Source organism: Pungitius pungitius, chromosome 9, assembly GCF_949316345.1.
Source record: "Pungitius pungitius chromosome 9, fPunPun2.1, whole genome shotgun sequence".
NCBI lineage: Eukaryota > Metazoa > Chordata > Actinopteri > Perciformes > Gasterosteidae > Pungitius > Pungitius pungitius.
The window spans coordinates 13,340,872-13,366,597 of NC_084908.1; the positions used below are offsets into that span (position 1 = coordinate 13,340,872).

The 25,726-nt window shown below is 43.8% G+C and overlaps 1 protein-coding gene across 1 annotated transcript in view; it reads right to left on the minus strand.

Moving 5' to 3' along the window:
• rptor (regulatory associated protein of MTOR, complex 1) overlaps positions 1–25,726 on the minus strand; it is a 103,874-nt gene that overhangs the window by 4,040 nt on the left and 74,108 nt on the right. Inside the window, exons 21-32 of the mRNA XM_037471005.2 lie at positions 24,733–24,888; positions 20,079–20,197; positions 17,270–17,373; positions 16,734–16,911; positions 16,491–16,601; positions 13,489–13,594; positions 11,561–11,675; positions 11,301–11,425; positions 10,548–10,673; positions 6,736–6,783; positions 1,387–1,493; positions 639–766 (exon numbers count right to left, since the gene is read on the minus strand). Of these exons, the coding sequence (XP_037326902.2) occupies positions 639–766; positions 1,387–1,493; positions 6,736–6,783; positions 10,548–10,673; positions 11,301–11,425; positions 11,561–11,675; positions 13,489–13,594; positions 16,491–16,601; positions 16,734–16,911; positions 17,270–17,373; positions 20,079–20,197; positions 24,733–24,888 (1,423 nt within the window). The remainder of the gene's footprint in view (positions 1–638; positions 767–1,386; positions 1,494–6,735; positions 6,784–10,547; positions 10,674–11,300; positions 11,426–11,560; positions 11,676–13,488; positions 13,595–16,490; positions 16,602–16,733; positions 16,912–17,269; positions 17,374–20,078; positions 20,198–24,732; positions 24,889–25,726) is intronic.

Here is a 25,726-nt window from a genome sequence, read left to right on the forward strand (position 1 = left end):
GGCATTAGGGCTGAAAAAGAAAACTCCACAACCAGCTGTTGTAGGACTGAGCTGTTTTTGAATGGCGACTACTCATAAAGTTCTGTTTTTAACTTGATCAAATGCACCCTGACTACAGGTGTGACAGGAAGTGGATGTCATCTCTGGACATTTAATGCTCAAACAGTAGAGAGCAGCAATTTCAGATTGTGAGAATTAAACTGAGGAGACAACCTGTCTGTTTATTGGTCCTAATCTCAGGGGGAGCAACATAGTTGCACTCCATGCCTGAGGGAAACTATTCAATTACCTAAAGATTTATGGGCCACTTCATTATTTAACTGCTTTGTTTTTGCCCTCTGGGAATGAAATTAAAATAATGTTTAACCAACTTGGGGGATTCGGTGCCACCAGGGTCTATTAAAAGAGGTGACAAACCGAAAAGTGGATTTACAGCCCGCTATATTTAATAAATAGATTAGGGAGGTGAACAATGTAGGACTGTGTGGAAGTTGATACCCACACAAGCTGTGTAGGTGTTCTTCAACGTATTTAAATGGGGAGACAGAAAAAAAGAGGTGCAAAATCAAACTTTCAATTAATCAATTGAACCTTTGCCCTAAAAACATAGTGGAGGTCAGAGACAGAGAGAGCGCTACCATTCATTTGGACCCATCCTCCGGTCGAATACGCGCACGGATCCGTCACCAAGACCGGCGACGATGAGCGAGCGCTGGGAGTCGCAGGACAGGCTGGTCACACAGCTGTCCGCTCCGGTTGGGATGTCCTGGTGGAAACACAAACAAACACCCCCATCAGAGGCGTGTAAGCAGACTACCTGAGGGAGTCAAGACAACCCTCACTACACAATAAACCCTCTCTGAAATCATCAAAGGCGTGCTCTTATTTGCGTTTGAAGTTGGACCCGGCAACAACGTGCAGCCACAGGCGAGGGTCGGCCATTTGTAGTTGAATCAGTCCATCCTTCAAGACAATGATTAGCTCACTAGGGACCATTAGATGTGTTAAAAACAAAGAAAAAGAGGAAACCGCACTAACAGGACAAGCTCTAACAGACATCCATTAGTGTCATAAAATAGACGACCACTTGAGTGCAATGAACACGATGCACAGCAAGTCGACAGTAACCAAAGACTCATGATTCGTTCATATTTTAAGTTCTTATCGATTATTTCTGTTTCAGATATTTTTCCATTTCCTCCCGATATCTTACAGGCCTTGTCCCTCTTCTTCATTGCCTTACAGTTATGTTTGGAGTAGATCTAAAAAAGGGGCCCCTCTGGTGACCATCAGGTTCTTGAGTTTTGGAAACAGAGCCTGGTTGAACACTTTGAGGAGTTTTTGGAGAAAATGAGATGCAACCACCACGTGCACCGAGTACAATACCTGGACCTTCATCTCCCTGTCAGTGTCCCAGATCCTTATGACTCGGACATCTCCAGACGTCATGAGGAGACCCGTCTCCTGCTCCCAGTCAACGACCATGCCTGCACCTACAGCACAGGAGACATGGGGGCAGATGGAGATTTGTGAAGACACGAACCAGTGCTGTGTGTTGTTACTAGATGGACACCACATCCTTCAAATAGAATGAAACAGATGTTTATTGAATATTGAAGAAAGAACAAAACTTGCCCAATATCTTTTTTAATAGCGTAAAATGTTAAATTACTGAGAATAATTTGTACATAATATGTGAACAGCAGACTGAATTTATGCTTTTTGGAAGCAAATCAATTTCATTGGTAAGTGAACTCTCATGACATTAACCCACACAAACACAGCTGTTATCCCTCTAATACACAACACACACACAATCTGTTGGAGGTTTCCGAAGGCTCATGCTGTCACATGCAGCATGTCAAATGATGGATTAGTGAAACAGCTCCCTGCAAGGCGACGGATTGAGCAGCACCAGAAACAGCTTTCTGCAGACACTGAATAAGTAATAGCGCCTTTGAGCCAATTTATAAAGTGATTTTTACACAGACTGTTTTTACAAGAAATCCCATAAACCTTATTCCATGAACGTGCACCTGATGCAGATGGAAAGCTTGCAGCTATTCTGCATCATTCCCATCGCGGCGACCAGCGGGAGGTGCACGCTGACACTGGAGCGAAGCCCGTCAGCAGATTCTGGCTTAGATGAGTCAAATGGCACTCAAGTGACAACGTGATGAGGGAAAGAAGCTGAAGACAGCAAGACTCTTTGAGTGTTTGGCAGTCAAAGCAAGAATCAAGTGCCATGCCACACTTGCCCTGCTGGCTCTGTGATGCCCGGCAGAAGCCTGCGCCTGCTGCCTAAGGGCATCCTTACGCTTTAAATAAAAGTGCTCGACGTATTAAAAGCCATCGCCTGAAAACGCCCCGCCAGCACAACCGTCTAACGTTAGACGCCTGCCATTTCCCGGAAAAAAAGGAACGCCCCGTCGACGAAAGAGGCAAAGAAGACCAGAAAGAACCTCGGAGAAGCATTTACAGAATGGAGAGAGCTCAAAGACTTGATAAGGCTTCCAAACAGCCTTTCATTTAGTTTTCAATCCAACAGAAGAAAAAAAAATATGGAAGAGATGTTCGCCAACAATAACACCATTTAGAAACGTTTGAGAACAGACGGTGTTATCCCCTTCCATGCAATCCCTCACATCTTGCCCCCTCCATCGGTAAAAACCCTCTCCAGATGAACAGACTGTTCGACACAGCCGTGACCGCTTGTTACTCGTTGCCTTGCTGTTGGGCCCGTCGAGCTGACTTTAAAAATGATGTAAATGAGCATCGTACAACCTTCTGCAATCATTTGAAAGACTTTTTGATCAAGTCTTTTCCCCCCTTTTAAAGTCATTTTGGGGCATTTCATGTCTTCATTGACATTCGCAAACAAAGAAATGACAGAGGACTTTCAATTATAACTCATTTGTTTCATTTGTGGCTATAAAGTCATTGACAGTACACACATGTCAAGGTTCTCCCAGTCGAGCTTTAAGCACAAGCGCTGCAGAAAGAGCCTCAGGCCGAGCTTAATTTCCTTTCTTTGATCCTCCTCCTGACCAATAACCAGCTCCTGTGTCACCCCGCTTGTCACTTCGTGCTATAACCCAGTGTCGCCCTGATGGGCTCCTTTCACACCATTTTGAGATGCAGAGAGAAGGATGAGGATTCCATCTCTTCGCCAACAATAGTGAACCTTTGCATTGTTTGTGATCCAGTCCCACCGCTCATCTCCTCCACGTGTTACTACTGTGCTACTTGGCTTATGTTGTCAGGAAAACCCGCATCCATGGGGCGGCATCCTGCTCATTCAGGCAGCACAGGCTCATGGGGGAGGGTTTGGGGGGGTGGGGGGGGGGGTTGGCACGCAGGGGAAACCACTTTCGCAGGGCTGCGCTCAGTCAGTGACAAGTTCACAGTCGCATGCTTTACGCCGTCTCATTTTAGCGGCTGTGATGAGACGGGGCATTCCCGTTGAAGCTGGCAGCTCTGTGATGGGATTGACGTTGTGAATCTGGGTTACAACGATAATGGGGGGGGGGCGGGGGGGATGAACAAAGAAATTCCCCAACACACAAAAGCGTGTGCATGCGTTTCCTCTAAAAACAAGGAGGCTTTTGGAAACCTCTGCAGGATTAAGACTCAGTGTGATCCGTCATGATGTTCGCCTGTGTCATCCAATCCCGTGATGAGATGAATTTTGGATAAATACAAAGATCCCCACCGATTGTATCTGTGACCTGCTCGGTTGTGCAATGTGTCCACGTTCCTGTGTCTTGCTAGATTAAAAAGCGGGATGCAAAGTTGGACCTTCTGTTCTCATTTCAGTGACTATATGGTCCTCCGACACTGAGCTGCCCGTCCCAACAACCTCTCGAGTGGAAACGCAAAGTTGCTGGTGTGCGGCAACGGTGCATAAGAAACGGTCCGTTGAGTTTGCACAGACAAGTTGACACACAGAAACCCCGCGGCTTACAGGCTCCTGGAGTTCTCCCACCACAAACTCCCTTCACATTAACTGCTCCCTCGTTATTGTCTCCTCTTTCCTTCTCTACTCCATGTCTCTAATCAAAATCAGTTGGATGCCAGCTCATGGAATCACAGCTCATCAATGGGTGACCTTCAACCCCGCTCCTCATTCTAGGGAAACTTTGTGTTTCTGAGCAGATCTTAGTTACCCACACAGAAATCAATAGGAACACGAGAATAGGGATGTAAGCTCAGCTGTACATCTACCACCTTACAGGGGTGGAGGTATAGATAGATGGAGATGTGCATTCTCTCTTTATGCGGAGGCTCTTTCACTTCTTCTTGAGATCAAATTTTCAATGTTCAATATAAAAAACACTCATGGTATTGTTCACAGAAAGACTTCCTTTGATGAATCGTAGACATCGGGATGATAAAGCTCATTTTAAACACCATTAGCAGTTGTGGTAGATCATCCTGTTCCTGTGCCAGTGAGCCAAGACATTCTAACCTAATTTGAGATATATTTAACAATTGCTTTGCATAAATAAAGTAGTTTCTCTCATCTTTCTCTCTGGAGAAGATGCATCCTTCTTCTATGCTGTTATCCTTATTGATGAACTAGCTCTCCCACATATTGCAGCTAATTAACCCATTGCTGCAGCCTTTCCCCTTCTCTTCCCTGCAAAAGGTCCTCCAGGACTCCGGTAATAAACCGTCTCCAGGGGTTACCAGGGACTTTCCTGGCATGCATGTGCCACTCGGATAGGATGAGGCTATGTATGGGAATATCCTGACCGGTTGGGCTTAATTATTTGTTCATTGCAACCTTTGAAGGCCAAGACCTGACATTTGGAGAGTTAAAACGTTTTGACCTGCATAACCTCGTGAAATGAGGCATAACCTACATGACATTAGCAATTGCTAGCCTCATTATTGTGGATATGAGACAAACACTAATTTCTTACATCAGTCCCTTTCGGTCAATTTTCTACTTGGTGTTATTGTTAGATCTCCAGTGTAACAACACTGCTACTTTGCATAGCAATAAAGCTTGAAAAAAAACAAAAAACAGACCCAAGCTCTGGCTTTAGCAAGTTCCAAGAGTCCCAATGTAAGCAAGGTCACAGACCGTGAAGCCAAATGTAGTACAGGACAAAGCGTCTGTCACCCTAAATCCAAAGAGGTGCTGCCCTATTTTAACTTATGCAACCAAAAGAAAAGGAATGGAGAATAATCCCTATTATTGAGAATAAATAGAGACAGTAGAACGAGGGAAAAAAAGAAAGAAGTTGAAACACTATTAACAGTATTTTGACTAGAAATGAACTAGATGGACTAGATCCAATCTGTAGAAATGTAGAAAAGTGTTTTCTTCTGTGAAGTTGCCAGGAATAGCTTCTCCAGTCTGCAGCAGCCACAGTCCCCTAATTTCACCAGTTCCCCTGGAGTTTAACAGGCAAATCCCTCCAGCGAGACAGACCGGGTTTCTCTGTGATAGTAGAATCACACGGCACCAACACACTCCCAATTATGGACACCGTTTGGGACCAGCGTAAATGAGGAACATTTCTTTATACATGAGGGAGGCCTTTTGAGGTAAATGTGAGTCACTGGAGTTTGAATAAGAATATTTTTGAATATTGTTTGTCCTGTGGATAGAAGAGCCCTGAGAGAAGTGGTGTGAGGAATAGAACATACTTAAATGTGAGTGCGCCTATGGAACAGGGTGACCAGAGGAGAGTGGGTGAAATCTGGCGAAGGGGAGTTTGATGCTGGCCAGAGCACATTACACAGTGCCAGCAAAAGGTAGTAATAATAATAATAGTAGTATTCTTTCTTGCAGATGGCTGTAATGATCCATGGATATTTCCATGCTGACTTTTCACAGTACCTGCACTAACATTTTTGCATTTTGACTGGATGTTCAGGTCCCGGGACTCCATGCCACTGATGAATGGTTTAATTTCCCTCCGTAAATGTTTTAATTCAACAACGTCACAGCTACACTCAGTTATTCATCAATTCGCTGCACTAATGAACACAGTACAAAAAAAAAGCTAATTTATGTATGCTGGAGACATAACAGTGCCCAGCTGTGGGAAACATCAAAACAATGTTTTACAACAATTAGTATTTTTTTCTTCACTAGGCTAGAACTATTAAAAAAAGTGTTCATTCAAATCTTGGCGACAAACGAGAGATTATTAGAGGGAAGTGCTCCTGATTTGTGACTTCCCCAAATTTTCCTGGACGCAACTACATTATTGACACAAACTTACTCCTGAGCACATCATGAACTTGGTATATTCCTCTGTGGTGTCGCACCTACATCAAAACCAGCTGTGACAATGTTACGTTTCCTGAGATCAGTTCTACCCAAAGCCGCTTCTCTTAATCTTTTGTTATTAAAACGTACAGCTTGAATTGTGATCAAAGGCAGAAGAATTTATGATCCTCCATCATCTCAGTGAACAGCACATACTGAGTTTCCTACAGAGCAGAAAGAATAGAAAGGCAATGCAACAGTGATTATCGGGAGCAGAGCTAAGCATTGTATTTGTTACAATAAGAACATTGTGTCCTACTTGTTCAACACAGCGTCTCAGCACCTAAAACAACTCCTACTTTCAACGATGAAACATCACTAAACGGGGATGAAGTGCGGTGGTGGTCAGGGGACTGAAGAAAACAACGAAAGAGGCACACTGACGACTACTTAGTGCAGCACCTTAGCTTCAGCCCCGAGAGAGTAGAAAAGAGAATTGCGTCACTTACCACCTTGCTTACTCCTGTCAAGATAGATGGACACCCTTCTGGCCAGACCTGAGAGCATGGGGAGGGAGCAAATGGAAGGGGGCGAGAGGGCAGGGAGGAAGGAGGGCAGAAATGCAAGCGACACATTAGCCAGGACCCCCCACATGCACGCGGACCAAAACCATCTTACAAACATTTAAAAGTACGACTACATGGGTATGCTGCAGATGCAGTCAATCACCAGAGGGATGAACAGAAGGCTGCTTTTTCCCATAGCGGAAACTCCCAAATGATTAACGGCAATATGTGGGGATCAAAGGGCGAGGGAGGCAAGAGCCGAGTGTCTGCCTCGGCATCACAAACGGGGTCTGTGGAGGCAGCACACGGAGCCCAAGAATCTCAAATGCTTTCCCTACAGCAGGCAGGGCGGATTCTCAATTCTGTGTGTGTGCGTGTGTGTGTGTGTGTGTGTGTGAAAAGTAGTGAAATAATTGAACAGGGTCTGAGGTGTGTGTGTGTGTCTAATTAAACGAATCCATTCATTTGATCACAAAGAATGACAGGAGTTGTTGCTGTGGAGGTGTACGTGAGAGAGGAAACGCGTGCGCATGCTTCGTTCGGCCTCTCTCGAGACGAGGGAAAAACACAACAACAATGTCAGAGAAGCAGAAAAGTAACAACAAGCCAGACTAACAGAGTCTGATGAGGTGGTTCACTGATGAAGAAGAGTACAAAAGCCTGTTGTTGGACAGCAGGGATGTGAGTGAGGACAGGTTATGCAGGTACTGGTGTGTGTGTGTGTGTGTGTGTGTGTGTTTCCTTCAGTCTTGTAACAACGAGAACTTGCAGGTTTTTTTCTGGCAGCGCAAATAAATACTGGTGAAATATTTTACATTATTGGGTTTTACATTATTAATGCCACCGAGGCAATGCTCAAAATCAAAAGGTTTAAAAAGAGCATAAAATGGCTGTAATCTACCTGGAAGACATTCCATGTAATGGTTATATCACCTTAGTGATTATTGGGCCAGGAGGAGAGGCGGTGAATGCAGTAGGAGAAACTATGTGTGTGTGTGAGAGAGTGAGAGTGCAGATGCACTTGAAATTTCTTGCAACGTAGAAAAAACACCACAAGTTGATATTTGGACTCTTCAGTAAAACTTTACTAGGTAAAGATTTCAGCAGGGGGGCTGTTGATATAAAGAAATGATGCCTTCACTGTAGTCTGAATGGAGAGCCAACACGGCCACTAAAGGCACATCCAGGAAAGTTAGCACATTATTAAATGTTAAAGTCGTGGTGAAAAGAAGGCTGTGGCTCGAGGGGCGAGTTCAGAGGAGGAGCCTCACGCGGGGATTCAGGCGGACAGAGATGCTAGATGTGTGTGTGTGTGTGTGTGTGTGTCGCCTCTTTGTGCGTCTCAGCAGTGTGGTTGGGACTTTTTAATGATGGGCTAACATATGTGCACACAGAGAGGGCACAGATATGCATTGTGAAGCACATACAATCATTCACACGGCTTTCACAGTGTCCTTAAAAACCTGCCTGACCCAAAAACGACAACCGAGAACCGGAGGGCGAGAGGGAGAAGTGAGTGGATGTCTCTGACAAGTGGCCAAGTCGTTGCGACTAACTCTGACTAATGAATTATGGAGGGGGTTTTTTTAGACACAGAAGACGTTCATGGCAACGCACACACAACGAGTTGTTCATTGACGTTGAAAATCATTCCTTAAAGAATAATATTGTATAATGAAGTAAACTTTGCAGCAGCTTTCCTGTATCTTTGTCTGATATGATCTATAATAGATGTGACCTACAGTGCCAGAAAGTTTGGACATTTTCTGAGAAAATGTCCAAACTTTTGACTGGTACTGTATGTGACAGGGTAAGACAGGCGAGAGCAACAACTTGCTTTAGGTTTGTGACACATGAGTTTTGAGTGATGACTCAACAGTGTGGAAGCAGAGTCGAACTCATCAGGTCGAATCAATTATTGTATGTGACATTCTCCAGGATTTGTCTTTTGACCGTATTGTCTATCACTTAAAATTGATATGGGAAATGTCAGCATCTAAATGTGTAATTACAAGTGGGTAATTAGGACAGACAAGGGAGTGATCATTATACTTTAGCAGAGTTTGATAGTGTTGGTGATCTCTTCCAATGACTCAATTACTGGGCGTTGCAGTCTCTGCCACTCAAAAACTCTCATTAGTGTCACCTCCTACTCGCCAAATCTCCACGTCAGATATACGATTATTATTGCAGAATCTTTAAGCAATAGAAAAGAGTTTTGATATCGGAGGCCTTCTGGTATCTGGTTTGGAACAGCTGCATGCAAGCCAAGGGTATTCATCCGAGTCAGTGAGACTCGTTATACACATTATTTTCTAGTCCTGCAGTTGAAGGTTTAGGCATTTAAATCCATCACCACCTGTCTACTTTGTGTGTGTGCAGCAATGCAAGTGTGACTGTGAGGGGAGAACAGTTGGGCAGTGGGCGAGTAACTGCAGGTATACACTCACCGGCCACTTTATTAGGTACCCCATGCTAGTAACGGGTTGGACCCCCTTTTGCCTTCAGAACTGCCTCAATTCTTCGTGGCATAGATTCAACAAGGTGCTGGAAGCATTCCTCAGGGAGTTTGGTCCATATTGACATGATGGCATCACACAGTTGCCGCAGATTTGTCGGCTGCACATCCATGATGCGAATCTCCCGTTCCACCACATCCCAAAGATGCTCTATTGGATTGAGATCTGGTGATTGTGGAGGCCATTTGAGTACAGCGAACTCATTGTCATGTTCAAGAAACCAGTCTGAGATGATTCCAGCTTTATGACATGGCGCATTATCCTGCTGAAAGTAGCCATCAGAAGTTGGGTACATTGTGGTCATAAAGGGATGGACATGGTCAGCAACAATACTCAGGTAGGCTGTGGCGTTGCAACGATGCTCAATTGGTACCAAGGGGCCCAAAGAGTGCCAAGAAAATATTCCCCACACCATGACACCACCACCACCAGCCTGAACCGTTGATACAAGGCAGGATGGATCCATGCTTTCATGTTGTAGACGCCAAATTCTGACCCTACCATCCGAATGTCGCAGCAGAAATCGAGACTCATCAGACCAGGCAACGTTTTTCCAATCTTCTATTGTCCAATTTCGATGAGCTTGTGCAAATTGTAGCCTCAGTTTCCTGTTCTTAGCTGAAAGGAGTGGCACCCGGTGTGGTCTTCTGCTGCTGTAGCCCATCTGCCTCAAAGTTTGACGTACTGTGCGTTCAGAGATGCTCTTATGCCCACCTTGGTTGTAACGGGTGGTTATTTGAGTCACTGTTGCCCTTCTATCAGCTCGAACCAGTCTGGCCATTCTCCTCTGACCTCTGGCATCAACAAGGCATTTCCGCCCACAGAACTGCCGCTCACTGGATGTTTTTTCTTTTTCGGACCATTCTCTGTAAACCCTAGAGATGGTTGTGCGTGAAAATCCCAGTAGATTAGCAGTTTCTGAAATACTCAGACCAGCCCTTCTGGCACCAACAATCATGCCACGTTCAAAGTCACTCAAATCACCTTTCTTCCCCATACTGATGCTCGGTTTGAACTGCAGGAGATTGTCTTGACAATGTCTACATGCCTAAATGCACTGAGTTGCCGCTATGTGATTGGCTGCTTAGAAATTAAGTGTTAACGAGCAGTTGGACAGGTGTACCTAATAAAGTGGCCGGTGAGTGTAGAGCAACAGTGTGTGTGTGTGTGTGTGTGTGGGGGGGGGGGGGGGGGTAAGGGAGGACAGACGGAAAGAAAAAGAGCATTGATCTTTACTGTGAGCGCAGATGCTGGGCTGACTTCTGGTGGTGGGCAGCATGTCGGAGAGGCCCTGCCACGCCGTCACCATCTCCGGGTTCTTCTGGTCGGCAAAGTTCTTCCAAATACGTAGCGCACCGTCGTCTGGGGGGGTGGATACAGATTGGGAGGTCACGACAGAATGACTTAGAAAAGAACACGGTGAACACACACTCTCATTACAGCATGGAGAGCAGCACCAGAAAAGGCTTTTTAGCCTGAAAGCGTCTTGTCTGTGTTGAACAAACCAATCTCAACAGAGAACTAATACAAAAGCCTTCACTTTATCTACCTCCCCTTTTTTAATTTTTACACATGCGGATAACATTTTTACAAGATCTAACGGTATTGATCCCGGAACTTTATCTCCCACATTAAATGCACAAATAAATACAGCATACTTCTTAGTTCAATGTTTTACTGTTGGGGAAAAATAAATCAACGTGTGTCTCTGTGTGTCTTTTGATGTGGAATTGTTTTCTCCAGTTGCGATGGTAAACGCCACAGGGGGGGTAATTGCTTTGTTCTGTTGATGAATGATGATGAATACAGCGCGGGTAAGAGTCAAGTGCAGTTCGGGAAAGAGTCAAGGGTTGGAGGCTCGTTGCTGCTACAGATTAGTCTCCTTGAGATTTCCACTGTGCTGGTGGGCTCAAGGAAAATATTACAAATTATGAACCTCATTTTCAACTCTTTGCATTTCTTCTCTGTGATGGTGTGTGCGGTTCCCACCTGTGGCAGTGAGCAGTAACGAACAGTCGTGTCCGTTAAGGTACTCCATGGCCGTGATGCGAGTGTAGCGAGGGTTTCCGTTGTAGAAGTAGTCCAACCGCTCACCCTTCTCCCAGTCCCAGAAACTACAGCAAAATACACACAGGCACATCAATTAATGATTTGATCTGCTTTACATGTGAGGCCGTCAAGGTTGAAACACAAACATTTGCATTACGGTCTTAAAGCTGATTTGTTTTTCTCATTCAGTGTTCTCTGACCAGATGCTGTCTTTGTCGGCCACAGCGATGCAGGTGTTGAAGGGGTGAAACTTCACCACAGATGGTACTCCAGGGTTGCGGTTGATGAATATTTGATCATCCAGACGCGAAACACCTGTAATGCCAGAATGGGAAAAAGGAGATTTTGGTAACAGTAAAAAGAGAAATAAATAGCAGCTAACAGCAGCATTTAAAACCAGAAAATACTGGAATGAATGACTGCAATTTAGAAGAAATAAAGTTTTACAGCATTGCGAGCTTACAAAATAGTAATTGCAGGACTTGATGCCAAGCAAGTGAAACTTAGGGTAGGATATTAAAAGCAGATGAAAAAGACTGTTAGTCTACCTCTGTCAGACTTGAATGGAGTATAATACAGTATCACACAATGGAGCATAATACAGTTCCGACGCACACAGATTCAACTGAAAAACTCTCCACCTCACCATGTGTTGTCATGGAAACAACACATCACTTCACATCCCTGTCCTTGGCTACCTAAGCACACTCGAGAGAGAGAGAGAGAGACCGGCATAATGAGATGGAAAAGAATGAGGAAAAATCCATCATGATTCCATCACTTATGTGCTGGGGGACAAAAACGTAGTTGGAGGGAAAAGCTGTGGCCTCTGGTTAAAAGATGAGCAAGATCATAACTATCGATTGGCTTGTGTTTTTGAAATTTGACGGCATATTTGATATGGAAATACTCACAACCACCCCGAGGACTTTAAAAACTCTGTTGTGATGGGTTTACATCTTGCAACACAAACTACCAAAAAGGGTTTACAAGCCAAAATGTGTCTCTACCACGTTGTTTTTTAGCTTTCCTGCCTCGGTCTATCCTCCTCCATCCTCCTCTGTCCTCAGCAGTCTTTGCCCTCCACCCCCCCCCCCCCCCTCCCCCTCCTCCTCCTCCTCCTCCTCTCTGCTCTTCTCTCATCTTGTTTCTCTCTGGAGTGAACAGACTGAATGAGGGCAGCCCTACTACTTCTAGGTCTTTTCAACCCAAAAACTGAGTGTAGAGGGGAATTTAATGATTTGGCTAGGAGACACACGCGGGCGAAAGCCTCAGCTCTGACGCCAATCTCCTCGTGACTGTGTGCGAGTGCGTGTTTGTATGTGCGCAGGGGGCTGCCGATGACGTTGGAGGTGTTAGTGATTCTGTTTGAGAGGCTCCGACTCCACCTGGGGAGGGCTGGCACCCCGGGGCTTTTTAATGTGTGGGTTTCTGGGTCTTGAGAGTGTGTGTGTGTGTGTGTGTGTGTGTGAGGGTAGTCCTGTGACTCATAAAGGGGAACATGGATTGATCACCATTGAAAATCATCTGCGTACTCGCTCACATGTCTGAAACAAAGCTGCACCATCTACACATACTGTGCGTCTTACAGCTTGGATTTTCTCAGTTCTCATCAAGACAAACTACAGCGACTACAAAGATAAAACCGTTCAATTAAACATCAAACATGATCCTGGCAATATGTCCATGCTCTGTGATCTCAGCACTGTATTTCACACGGCTGTTGATAGAGCTACAAATCAGAAAGAGCTGTTCTGAGATGATGAGAATCGTATCCTTTAAGACAGGGACTATTTGCGTATTTAAATCGGCCTGACATGTGGAGTGGGGTTGAGTGACATGTAAAGATTTTACGCCCGTCGACAGTCAGCCAAACAGCCGGGGAATGTAGATAGTGTGTGTGTGTGTGTGTGTGTGTGCGTACACGTTTCAACATGTAGTCCAGGCAAACAATTGCAACGATATTAATTTGCGCAACATTTGCGTCTGCACCAATCTGTTATTCATGCCCACAACGTTCTGACTATCGGTAGAAAAATAACAATACTCCAATTGTCTATTAAACCATAATACCGTAATAGGCCAACAGCTGTGCACATTTGAATAAATGTCTGTGTGCGTCACTAACCCTTTTGTGTGATGCCTCGGCTCTGCTTTCTTACACGAGTGTTTCTCAAGAACCTCCACTGGCGATCCATCCTCACCTGACTTTCTACGTCATGCTCCTCTGGGATCTGAAAAGAGTTCATTAAAAACAAGACAGAGAGGGAGATTCACCTCATCAATCCATTTGGAAAGAGCATATCGTTTAAAGACATTACACCATAATTAAAACACAGGTTTTTTCATGCCACTTGAGAGTAAGACATTTAGCTCAAGTTCTAGTCTTTGTGCTGAGTTAAGGCAGCTGTGGCCGGGCTCAACACAAAAAACCAAGATGTCTGTCTGAATGCACCGGTAGGCTTATTGATAATACATAAGTTACCAACTTGTCTCATTACATTACAGGCTTGATTACTTTTCCAACTTCAATGTAAAGTGAAGCTCACACTCTTCCCCAGATATTGAGTCATCAACCTTAGATTGTTCAATTATAATCTAATTGCATCTATTGAGCAGAGGGGCAATATGAAAAGTATTAACTTTGTGACAAAAGGCCCCCCGGAGATTTGGCCCCTGCATTATTTTAATGGTTCCATTAATATGCAGAATGTGTATGATTTTTAACTTCAAAGTATTAAAAGTGTAAATTAAAACATTATAATACATTTCTATTATAAGCATATTTAACAGATGAATAAACAGCAGAGTGTAAACAACAGAACAAATTACTTGTTTATGTGTGTGTTTAAACAGTAGGTCTTAGCGCATTTCACACACCCACACGCACACGCACACACACTTTTCATTACATACTACAGTCCAAATCAATATTCCTGTAACGTCCTTGCTCTGTGTAGGTTTGCTGTAAATGAAACACAACACACAAATATTAATACCTCTGAGTGGAGATTGAGAGCCGTCTCGCCAGTTTTATCTGCATATCACACGCAGTGTCTCTCTGGTCCCCGAGCCAGCCAGCGAGGAGGCAGAGCTTTTACTACAGAAAAGTCTGTGTGTGTGTGTGTGTGTGTGTGTGTGTGTGTGTGTGTGTGTGTGTGTGTGTGTGTGTGTGTGTGTGTGTGTGTGTGCGCATAGAGCCAGAGGTTCCCAGGGTTGTGGTCCGGCTATATTAACATATAATAAGACCCAAAGGTGAAAGAATGACTCATACATTTCTCTCATCTCCCCAGAGCTTCTGAAAATTCCACAGATTTCCATTTTTCACGAAAAGTATATGGCAGGGCAAAAAAAATTTAAGCAAATGTTTTCCAACTGTAAAAACAAGTGAACTTTTTGCCCAGAGAATGTCCGTTGGTCATTAAGTTAGTCTTATTTATTCCTCCTGGACCAACATCTCATGCATGCACGCACGCACGCAGCGTAGTCCCCTCAAATATTAACCTGTAGCTGTGGACCCTGTCTTCACAATGGTCCTGCCCCTCACACGTCCCTAAAGCTGCAGGTGTCTACACACTCTGTGAAACACACGCGCACATTTTGCTCTCATGCTGCTGACACGGTGATATGATATGTGTGGACTTACTCATTTCACTCTTTCATATGCGCACGCACACCACTTAGTAACGGAGTGGAGTTTTATGGCAGCACTCAAAATGTTGCCAACACAGCATTCTGATTTGTGCTACGGTAAAACCCTTCTCCTCCTCCTCCTCTCCGCCTGCTCTTTCACACATTCTTCACTCTTCCCATGCAGTCATCTCTGCTTTTTATCACCTTTTGTTGGCACCCTTACTTTCTTCCTGCCTGGCTCTTTATGAGTTTTGCTTCCCTTTCAACACCTTTCTCCCACATATCCTTCAACCTGTCCATATTATCTCCTTTACAATAATTTATTTTCTTCTATTTTTTTTTTGGTACACTTTCTGTCTACTTCACTCGTCTCTTTGTCCGGTACTGCTTTGTGTTGTACATTTGGTTTATTTTATTTTTGACTCCGAAAAACTTCTAATATTTTAATTCTTTGGGCCTCACTCTTGACTCTTTTTTAAATGCTGTTCAGAAGTCTTTGTTAAATCTCAGCAAAATGTGTGACACCATTTTTTTGACCTCTTTTTTTTTGGATGGGATGGCATGTTGAGGCAGAGAGACACCAGATTTAATATTACAAAAACTGCACCAACTACCGTGCGCAGTAAAAATCTCATTTAATCTTAAATTTCACCTCTGGAGGATGTTAAGTCGTGGATCTCAGAGAACTCAATTATTCAGCGAGGCCATCTTGTACAAGCAGCAGGTAATATTCCACACTGCGATTGGTCCCTCACCTGCTGTTTCCCAGACGACTTTCTAAAATACCTTCTATAACACAATGTATTTCTCACTAACTCCTGAAGACATTATATAATACATGAAAGAGTTATAAGAGGTATAAATTACTGATATTACCTGTCATAGTTCTTTAGAGTTGCTTAGCAACCACTACAAACTTTTGCTTGGTATAGGAAGATTAAGAAAAAGTATTCAATTTATTTATAAAGAAAGACGTTTTTGCTCTTATTATTTTATAACTGGCCAATTAGTGAAAATGTTGGAGTTCTATCAGAGCAATAACTCAACTAACGTGTTGCTTTAAGCCTCAGTGCGGACTCAAGTGAAGAACAACCTTGAGGTAAAGAATTACCACCTCTTAGTTGTCAAAAGTCGCAGCATTTATGAGACACTTGTTTAGAAATTGCTATAATAGGAGAAAGATTCTTGAGTTATTGACAATCACAATTAGAACTTTCCGGTTGTATGCTTTGGCCTCCTTGAGTGGAAGTGGACATTCGTGCTTAGTTTGAAGAAATTCTCTCATGGCATTCCTGAGAAATCCCATTCAAGACATTGAAATGGATCTGAGGTCCGGTCTTTGAGGTCGCCGAGAGATCAAGGTCACGAGAACAGGATGGACCGACAAGTCTGACGTGGCCGACGTATAGAACACACGCAAACATGACTAGAGGACAGCACTGGTGGATAGGTGAAAACGAAGAGGGTGAAAAGTAAAAAGAGACACTGGGACATTACCTTCATGACCGGTTGAGCGAAATACTTGGCGCTCCAATCACACAGGCCCGTCTGGAGGGCTGGACAGATGTAGTTCCTGTGACCGCCCGGCTCGTCACCATCCTCAGCTCCCTGGACACACACACACACACACACACACACACACACACATTTTAGTGGTTTAAATGGTTACTCCCAAGACGACATCTAACTTTGCTGATTGCAGCGTATTTGAAGAAAGAAGCGTAGGGGGCGGTCCTCTACCTGCTCGGGTCCCTTGTCAAACATCTTACGGGTGCGGGGGAACTGGTGGGAGTGAGGCGCTTGTCCTCCCGACGTGGGGGTGTAGGGAGGTCGTGCAGCCGGCGGCTCCCTGGTGGGGGGTTTGGGCACCTCGTTGGTCAGACTGGAGCTACTGGTGCTCGGCATGGGAGGAGAGCCACTGGACAAAGAGAAATTAACATGAAGACAGGCCACTTACGGGCATAAGTGAAGAAAAGCAGGTGGCTTCACATTTCACATACACCATATAATTATTTGTATAACCCCAACTTGTTTTGCTGCCATCCTTGTGATAACATTTGTCAGAACCCTCTTAAAAACACAATAATAGGGGTTTATACATTTCTTAGCAGTTAACATTCTTCACCCAAAACCTCCTCTAACTGCCTATTAAGAAAAAACTGTTTATGTGTTGCTAGAGGGAGGACTGCTGTTTGCATGATGTATACGTTTTGGTGCTTTACTGTAATTGGTTTTCTGTATTTGTGGATGTTCAGGTGTGAGATATCTTCCCTCACCCAGCCTGGTGGATGTGCGTGCCCTTGCTGGTGGGGCTGGCTGGGGCCGACTGGGTAAGAGATCCAGAGTCCAGGATCCTCTGGGGCCGAGCATTCATTGTGGCCTGCCGAGGAAAAAAAATGTTGGTTAAAATTATGCAGTTTAATCGAGTCATCCAAATGGAATCGTGAAATCGCAGATTAAAAAGGGAGGGAGGAGACAGAAATAATGCCTGAGATAAGGATTAGAAATAAAAAAGCAGTGTGGAAAGTGCAGCAGTTTCCAAAGTTTGCCTACATCTCCAGAAGTTAATCTCATCAGGCTGAGCAGGTAATATAACCTCTTCATTGCGAGTTGTCTAACGGCTTCTCACAAGGGAGGGGCAAACTTAATAAAGACAAGGAAGGCAAAGCATCATTGATGAATAGCGAAAGTTGTGTGCAACCTAAAATCTCGTTAACACAGGCAAACACATTTTACTCCCTTAGATGTTATTTCTATGCTAATTACAAAATTGCAGCAGGTATTTTTGTTTGTGCTTGTTTCTAAATGCCAGAGAGGGAGGGGGGGAAAAGTTTTCTATGCAGCGTTTACACACATTCCATCCACTGCGGTTGCTGGGTTTGCTCTTAGTGCTTTATTGCAAGGCAATTTGAAATGAAACAAAACCGCAGTAAAACTGGCCACGGGGATATTATGGAAATAGCTCAGTCACTAATCTAAATACCTTTTCTGCTCAAGCATAAAATCAACATGATGAGAAGGACATAAAGAAAAGCAAGGACAAATACCTTCAGGACATGCTGTTTTTGTTGGGTGAAAATATGATTTGTTAGCTACTTTTGTGTGAAGGCAGGAGACAACGTCATATGGCAAAAGAGACACTGCAGCACGAATCCGTCTTGACCTCATTGAAGAGTAAACGTGTAAATGTTCAAAGAAAACAATGAGGCACAATGAGGCTCGTGGCTGCGTCAGATGTAAAGGCTAAGGGTGTCCTCCTCAGTCAACAGTACTGTCTGTAGATGCACACTCCTTTCAGCAAGGTGATACGATTGGTGGGTATGAATAAATAGCAGTACAGGTAGTAAGGAAATTCTGTATTTTTCGTTTTTTTTGGCGTGCGCTGTCTCTTTATGAAAGATAACATAAAAGATACCTTTTACCAGATGGTGCTGTGAATGCAAAGTTGCAAGCTTCATCCGTTAAACGATTCAATTATGCAACATGTTGGTGGATTATTCATCAACATTTGCGGATCATTAACGTGTGATAAACAAACATCATGCAAGCTCGGGAGGCCACGCGTCCTATACGCTGACAAGCTTTCCAGAGAATGAGATATGCGAAACTCCAACATTAGCAGGAAGCGGGGTAGTCGGCTTAAACAGCTGCTTCTCTGCGTCCTGGGAAGCCACTCGCTCTCCTGTTGAAGGGCGCTTACGCTCACATTCTCCTTTAAAAACGGCTGGAAAGTGAGTCAACCGAGCAAAAAAAGAAGAAAAAAAAAATCAATTGTGAGACCTCACTATTAGCAAGGGCTCTGACATCACAGAAGAAGCTGACTGATCCCGTTTAACTATTCAAAGAAACAATGCCTTGATGTACGATGATGAAATAGAAGCAGGGAAGGCGAGAGGGGAACGGCCAAGGCCACGGTTAACTGATGAGGGAAGTTGTGTGTGCTGTGTACAATTGACATGGGACTGAAAATGTTAAGGGGGTCACCTGGTGCATCAGGTGAGGGAGGGGAAGAAGATTCAAGCCTCTCATATAATCATCTCCAAAATAGGGAGGAATACAGTGAAAAGGAGAGTAGAGCTTTCCCTTGGTCCACACATTTAAACCAGTAAACCAGACCAGTCACAGGATTAATAAAAAGACCCCAGCGTCATGCAGCAAAGAGGGAGGAGGGTTGAGCATTTAGTGCTTTCATCACTTGAGAAGCAAGTTCATTTTTAATTAGTGCTAACCTTGTTCAGTGTTACAAATCAATAACATTTGACATTTATAATCCTAATTAAAAGAGCTGGATTTCCAGTTAGTCCGATGTCAACAGAGGTTCTTTGATTAAACTGTCTCTGATGAGGGCCCTATGATCACACACTTCAGAAAGTAGGATCCTAAAGGTGTTTCGATTTTGGTTTTGAAAAGTCAAACAGTAGATCTCATTTTTTCAGGTGTAAAGAAAATTCCGTCTTAACCGCTTCCACTTGTTTGCTCTCAAGTTTCAGGTCCAGTCTTGACGGTAGTGAAAGAGTCAAGTCCTATGTATCAAAATAAGTCGAACTTTGATCATGCTTCAAACGCAACATCTCTTTCAATAGACTTGTGCCGCAGAGGCTGTGGATGCTGGAGTAGTGCTTGGTTGAATTGTGTCTTTCTTCAGTTCTCTGCCTTCTGGTTATAGAACTGCTGAAAATATGTTTGTCAGCTGGTTCAGGAGAACTCGTTGCATTATTTAGTAAATAATAACAGTCCAGTAGGGAGTCTCATTCCAGAGATGCAGCTCTGCTGAGGGTAATTGAGGGGACAATTGGTGTTGGGGGTACAAAACAGAAGACATTTAGCCTGAGGGTTGGGATGGGAGGTGGACTATAGTAGTTATTATGGCCCCTTAAGTTAATGCTGCTCTCTGCCCGGCTTGGGGGAGTCATTGGCCCTTAACTGCATTTACACAAAAGTAATGATCTTTCGGAGAAATAAAACTGGAGTGAGGGAGAGTGGGGTGTTGATGAGCACCGTCTTGAACACGCATGTATGATGTAGTCATGTAGTCACGCTATTTCAAAGAACAATGTCCAGCAGCTTCAAAGGGTCAAAACGTACCTTGTATGCTATGCTGTTGAGCACCTTCATGGCCAGATCGGACACTTCAGGAAAAGGGTCTGCAGCGAGATGCAGCAGCACTCTCCAGATCTGAGTGTAAACACTGTTGAAGGACACACCTGGAACAGAGGCAAGCAAATCATTAAGAACATGTTTTAATGTGTTCATTTACAGATAGCAGCAACAATCGCTAGCACTCTCTGACCAGTTTAACAAATGTGCATCTATTTGTTTTGGCAACAAGCTTTTTCCCCCCCAAACCCTCCCTATTTCTAGGCTTCACATGTTATCTTTGCAGCACAGTGAGCGTCCTTTTCTGTTCCTTCCCTCTTTGGCCCTTTGTCTGTCAGCTTCATCTGTCATCTTTCTCTCCTCCATCAGTGCCAGCCACTGTGACACCAGGCAGCTTCCATCAGTTTTTCATTTTGCCATGGATTTCCTCCCTTCTTTCCCTCTCTTTCCCTCTCTTCCTAAGATCGTCTTAACCATGCAGGTGGTCATGTGAATTTGAACTGAGAGGAGAACCATTTTAATCTCATTTCGTTTTATCATGCCACTGATTCCCCGTTGTCACTTTTCCACGAGGCAGATGCGCCGAGCCCTGGGGCGGCAAACTCCTAAAGGTGCTGTGGAGAAATCCGAATGAAGCCTGGGCCATCTTATAGCTCCTCTTCAGGAGGTAACAAGTGCTGTTCAATGGGCCTAAGCTCAGACAGTAGACAAAGGAGAGGGGAAGGATAGGTGGCTACAGCTTGAGGACCGAAGGATTCAATACACACACAAGAAGTGATCTTCGGAGAGGAGAGCACAGGTCAATGGGGGTAAAGTTAAAAGGGAACTAAGTTAGACACAGTATTTCAGAAGCCTTTCTGTGTGAAATACGACAGAGATGGGGAAGAAGAGCAAAACGATGTGGAGACAGAAGACAAAAAAACAGGAAACCCCGAGAAAAACGAAGAGGAAAGAGATGAAAACAAGGAGAAGGCGAGTGATGGCGTTAATGAGGTGATTAGGCTGCAGCCTGAGGGGCAGAATACGATTAGCGATGGCTAGCCGTAGCGCTACGTGCTGCAGTAAACAGCCAGTTGATAAATGTGAAATATGGTTCCTCTCCCATTTAACTGCTGCGCGACATTACGAGTGCACACAAATTACCAATGCACTGCCTGGACATAGTCCACACGAGGGATCACATCACTCACCGGCTGAATGCTGCACCAGTGACTTGTCCTGACTTGACACAAGGCTTGCTCACAGTGGAATGGATGTACAGTAGTAAAGATGTTAATTATTGGCTAAATGAACTACTGCATCACAGTTTTATGGCATTCTCAATTTTGGCAGATGTCATAAAATACCGTCGACTCTGCAGAGCAATTTTTGGAGATGTAAATGTCCGAGGCTTGAAAAATGCATCTGAACATTTTAGAGCAAATTAGACACTCTTTAAGGCATTGTTTAAATATATTTCACGGAGAGATGTTAGCCGTGCAAGCAGCACCAAATTCTCCATGGAATGCTCTTCAAACGGGAGAATATCTAAAATCTACGGGCAGGTAGAAGTGATTTAAAGCACATGATGTGACAAAATATAAATGCCAATGGGGATACAGAAAATGTTGAGCACAGCGTTACTTTAGACGCCGTTGTCAGGCATTTAATGGAGCTATATAAAGCCGCAGGGCAGTACTCTTTTACCTCTCATTTCAGCACCGGCAGTGTGATATCATCTAAGGGGCTGGTTAGAATATAAGAAGTAAATTTAGTTTCAATTTCATTGCTCAGACACATTGCCTTGTGGACAAGAGCTGGGCACCGAAGCCCCAACCCTATGATCCACGGACAACCTGAGCCACAGCTGGTCTCATACCAATGAAATATCTCAACTACTGCATAGAAATTGTGTTAAGACATCAATGTCTACCAGAGAATACATCAGACTGACCATGGTGCTGAGTTGGCTCTACAAAAGGTACGAATTATTATTTATTTTTTTAATTTCTCAAAAGGGAGTGCATTTGGTTTAATTATGTTCCAAGAAGACAAACAAAAGTGGCGGCTGAACCATCTGTTTGAGGCGATTAAAGTCCAAATATTGCTCCGAGCCGGAATCTTCCAGGCAAAACAAAAGTTGGAAGACCAAAAAAAAGCTGGCGGCGATGAGGACTGGAGACTGATTCCATCTTAACTCGAGTCAATCAGGCTGAGAACTGGAAAAAGTGACTTCTTTATCATCCACAGCTTTGCTTCAACATCATTGCTTTATTTCTCATACTTTTATTTTGGTGGAACTGAATAACAAAATGTATTTGCTAATCTTATAATTAAAAGGTAATTATACTATATGTTTGAATATTAATGAACAAAAACATTAGACACAACTTGGAGGAGGTAAACGTGCTGACACGAGAGAGCTGTTCCCAACGTGCGGGATCCATAACTCGTCATCAATCAAAATTGACATTCATTTATCAACAGATACTTGAAGACTATTTGCAATCCCCTAGTAGTAGTAGTATGTAATGCTAATTGGCACAATGTTGCACAGTAACATGAACTGGGCTGTGGACAGCTGCAGACAGTGTTGAATGTTTGCAAATCCTTCCCACACGCTGCTGGCTTGTCCTGCCGGCCAGAGTGCAGTAACTGCTGCTTTTAGCATTGATGGTTTTCAATTTGAGACAACATAATACTCTACCTTACCTGCCAACATTTTGTCACACGTTTTATCGCTGCAGAAAGACAGAATATATCTGCTGCTCTATTTAAAAAAGAGATGAACAACAAAGCCCAGCGGGGTTGAACATAGAAAATGTCAAACCAGACAAAAGATTAAAAAAGCAACAACAACAAAAAAAGTAAAAATGATGCGTGAAGTCTCGGCTGAGTTTGAAAAGCAAATATAACAACATACATTATGACAACCACCTTACACTCAAGTCTTTTTTCAGTTTCTTCTGTTTCTTTATGTCCCCCAAATATTGTTGGTTTCATCTGCTCTGCCTTGCTTGTTGATGAATGCAGCATGCTGCGTGAGGTGGGAGTTACAAAGCACGGGAGGCCGGGTCTTAGTGGGCGAAAGAGCCCATGTGTTTTTCAACCTGTTTACCAGGAGGACGTTGGACCAGCCTTAAGCAGCTTGAAAAAAAATAACACGCCTAAAATAAGGTGGCATTCGTTTAACAAGTCAAAGAAAACCCACTGAGAAGAAAAAGGTAATTATAACAGCTGAGCCTACTTTTGGGCCAAGTCAAATTCACTGTTCTCCATAGCTCTATTTACTCTTCCATTTCATCTCCTTTTGAACTCCTTTACAGCCGGCCCGGGAAAAAATGACAATAAATGGGAAAGGGAACAGGATGGCTGCAAAATGAAAAGAGAAGAAGAAGAAGAAGAAGAAGAAGAGAGGTAGAGGTTGAGCAGAACAGGATGGGAACCCCATTTTCACTTTCTTTTTTCCCAGGGGGGTTGGGAAGGAGTTGTGGTGGTTTTGTTGCCCGTCAGGCGCATGGTGCAGTCTGCCAATAAGTACAAGCGTAGGTGAGCAGGTTCCACTGCTGCCATATATCATGGTGATGTGATAAACTCAATGTATAGCCATTTAATTATCAAATTACCAGCGTCAAAGACAACCAGACCTAGATAAAGCTGTAATATGCATTCATCTTCTAAAATAATGTATAGACTTTATGAGACCTTGCACTCTGCCTGCATTCTCTCCTTTCTTCTTATTTTGCTGTGTTGCTGACATTTCTGTCCTCACTGCAATCATTGTAAATCTAACAACACAGCACTTTCACACTGGGTTGTGCAGAAGGTGTCACTGCCATGGAACTACCCCGAAAGGAAAAGATTCTGTTTCTCTGATTCCCTTCTTTGTTCTCACTAACGCTGCTCACCCTTCATTCTTTCTCTCTTTTACGTTATTAGAAAACCTTTTTTACTACCTAAACCCAGTTGTGTTGTAATGACAACATCTGGCTTTAATCATTTCTGAGAAGGTGATGAAACTTTTTGATGAAATGTATTTCAGCTCAAAAATGATGATTTTGAACTTGCTCCATGCTTTGCAGAAAAGTACATTGCCAACATGTTTTCTGGCGACTTGGTTGGGCAGAAGTTGCACTTTTTAAAGTCAAAGGGAAGAGCAGGAGATAAATATTTAAACTAGAGGTTTGTGCCCGCATGACGCCTCTTTCTGGCAGAAAGTCATACGCAGGACTTCAAAGAAGCAGTGCTCCAAGCACTTTTTGGTATCTTTTAAGGCTAGTCTCTTGTTTTTTTACATAGCTTTTTAACCATGTGCACCAAACGGAGAATGGAGACTTTGTGCGCATCAACTTGTTAACACTCACTCTGACAGGCGTAACATGGCAAAGCGAGACAAGGCGTACAGTAATGTAAGCTCAACCCTCACCGGCGATTTCCATTGTCCGCCCGGTCAGCGATTTTCAACCCGCTCGAGCAATAACCAAAATAAGGTGAAGAGGAAAAAAAAGTAACGCCCCAGGCGGCCGCGTAGAACTCCAAAACATCAGAAAAATGTGGCTAGCACTCAGGAAGGGGCGCCATGTGGAAACAGATTTGTGTAAAATGTATGTTGTTTTCACAAATGTTTAAGCTACGGCCAACAATGTGTATTGTGAGGTTTTACCTATAAGGGAGTTGAGCGAAGAATAGGACGACACCCGTCTCATTTTGTCGATGGTCTCAAAGGAGAGGATGTACTCGTCATTGTCGGGGCTCCCCAGAGTGCTGCTGGCGCTGCTGCTGGTGCTCAGGTTACCAGGAGAAAAGGCTACTGGGCCACCTGAATGAAGAAAATACACACACACACAAAGCTCTTACCCTCCGATCCAATCAGCAGCAAAATAAGGACCATCACAAATGCAATACGAGCTGAAGAGGAAGATTAAGAGGCTCTTATTTTGTCTAGAAAGCACCTTTGCTGCTGTAAACGTACAGTATGAAAAGGTTTATTTTTCTGATTATTGTTGTAAAGCCAAATCAACATCTAAAAAGGTCTGCGCAGTACTAATACTTGGTGGTTGCAAGCAGACACAAGAACTTGGTCACACCTTTATCTCATATGTCAGGCTCAGTCACCTCTGGCCGTAATTCTCCTTTTCTCAACACTACTTGTGACTCATAAAAAACTAAATTGCAATACATCCTTCGAACTGACTGCATGCTGAAATGTGGAAATGGAGATGAAAGAGATGCCGTGCGCTTATTGATAATAAACACTGCTGCACATTGGCATTAGCACTGAGAATATGTGATTTAGAAATTCACAGTGATTGTGATTTAACGTCAGACTGTGCATGACTGGCATTGTTACACAGTTACAACAGCTAGACACTAGTGCAACGGCACTCCCCGGCACTGACTGAGAATGGACAAGAATTTTAGGAGTTATTTGCATGCATGAGTTAAAGAGGAACATTTGTGGCCATACATAATACATCAAGGAAAGGAAACCACATTATAAAACATACAAGCTCAACGAGCTAGCCATCTATCGGTATCCATGGTAACAGAAGTTACCCGGTTGGGAGTAGGGAGCGGGTCCCGGAGTGTAATCCCTGCCCTTGTTAAAGCGCAGGCCGGCACTTCAGCACCACGGACAGCAACTTGTCCCCACTGCT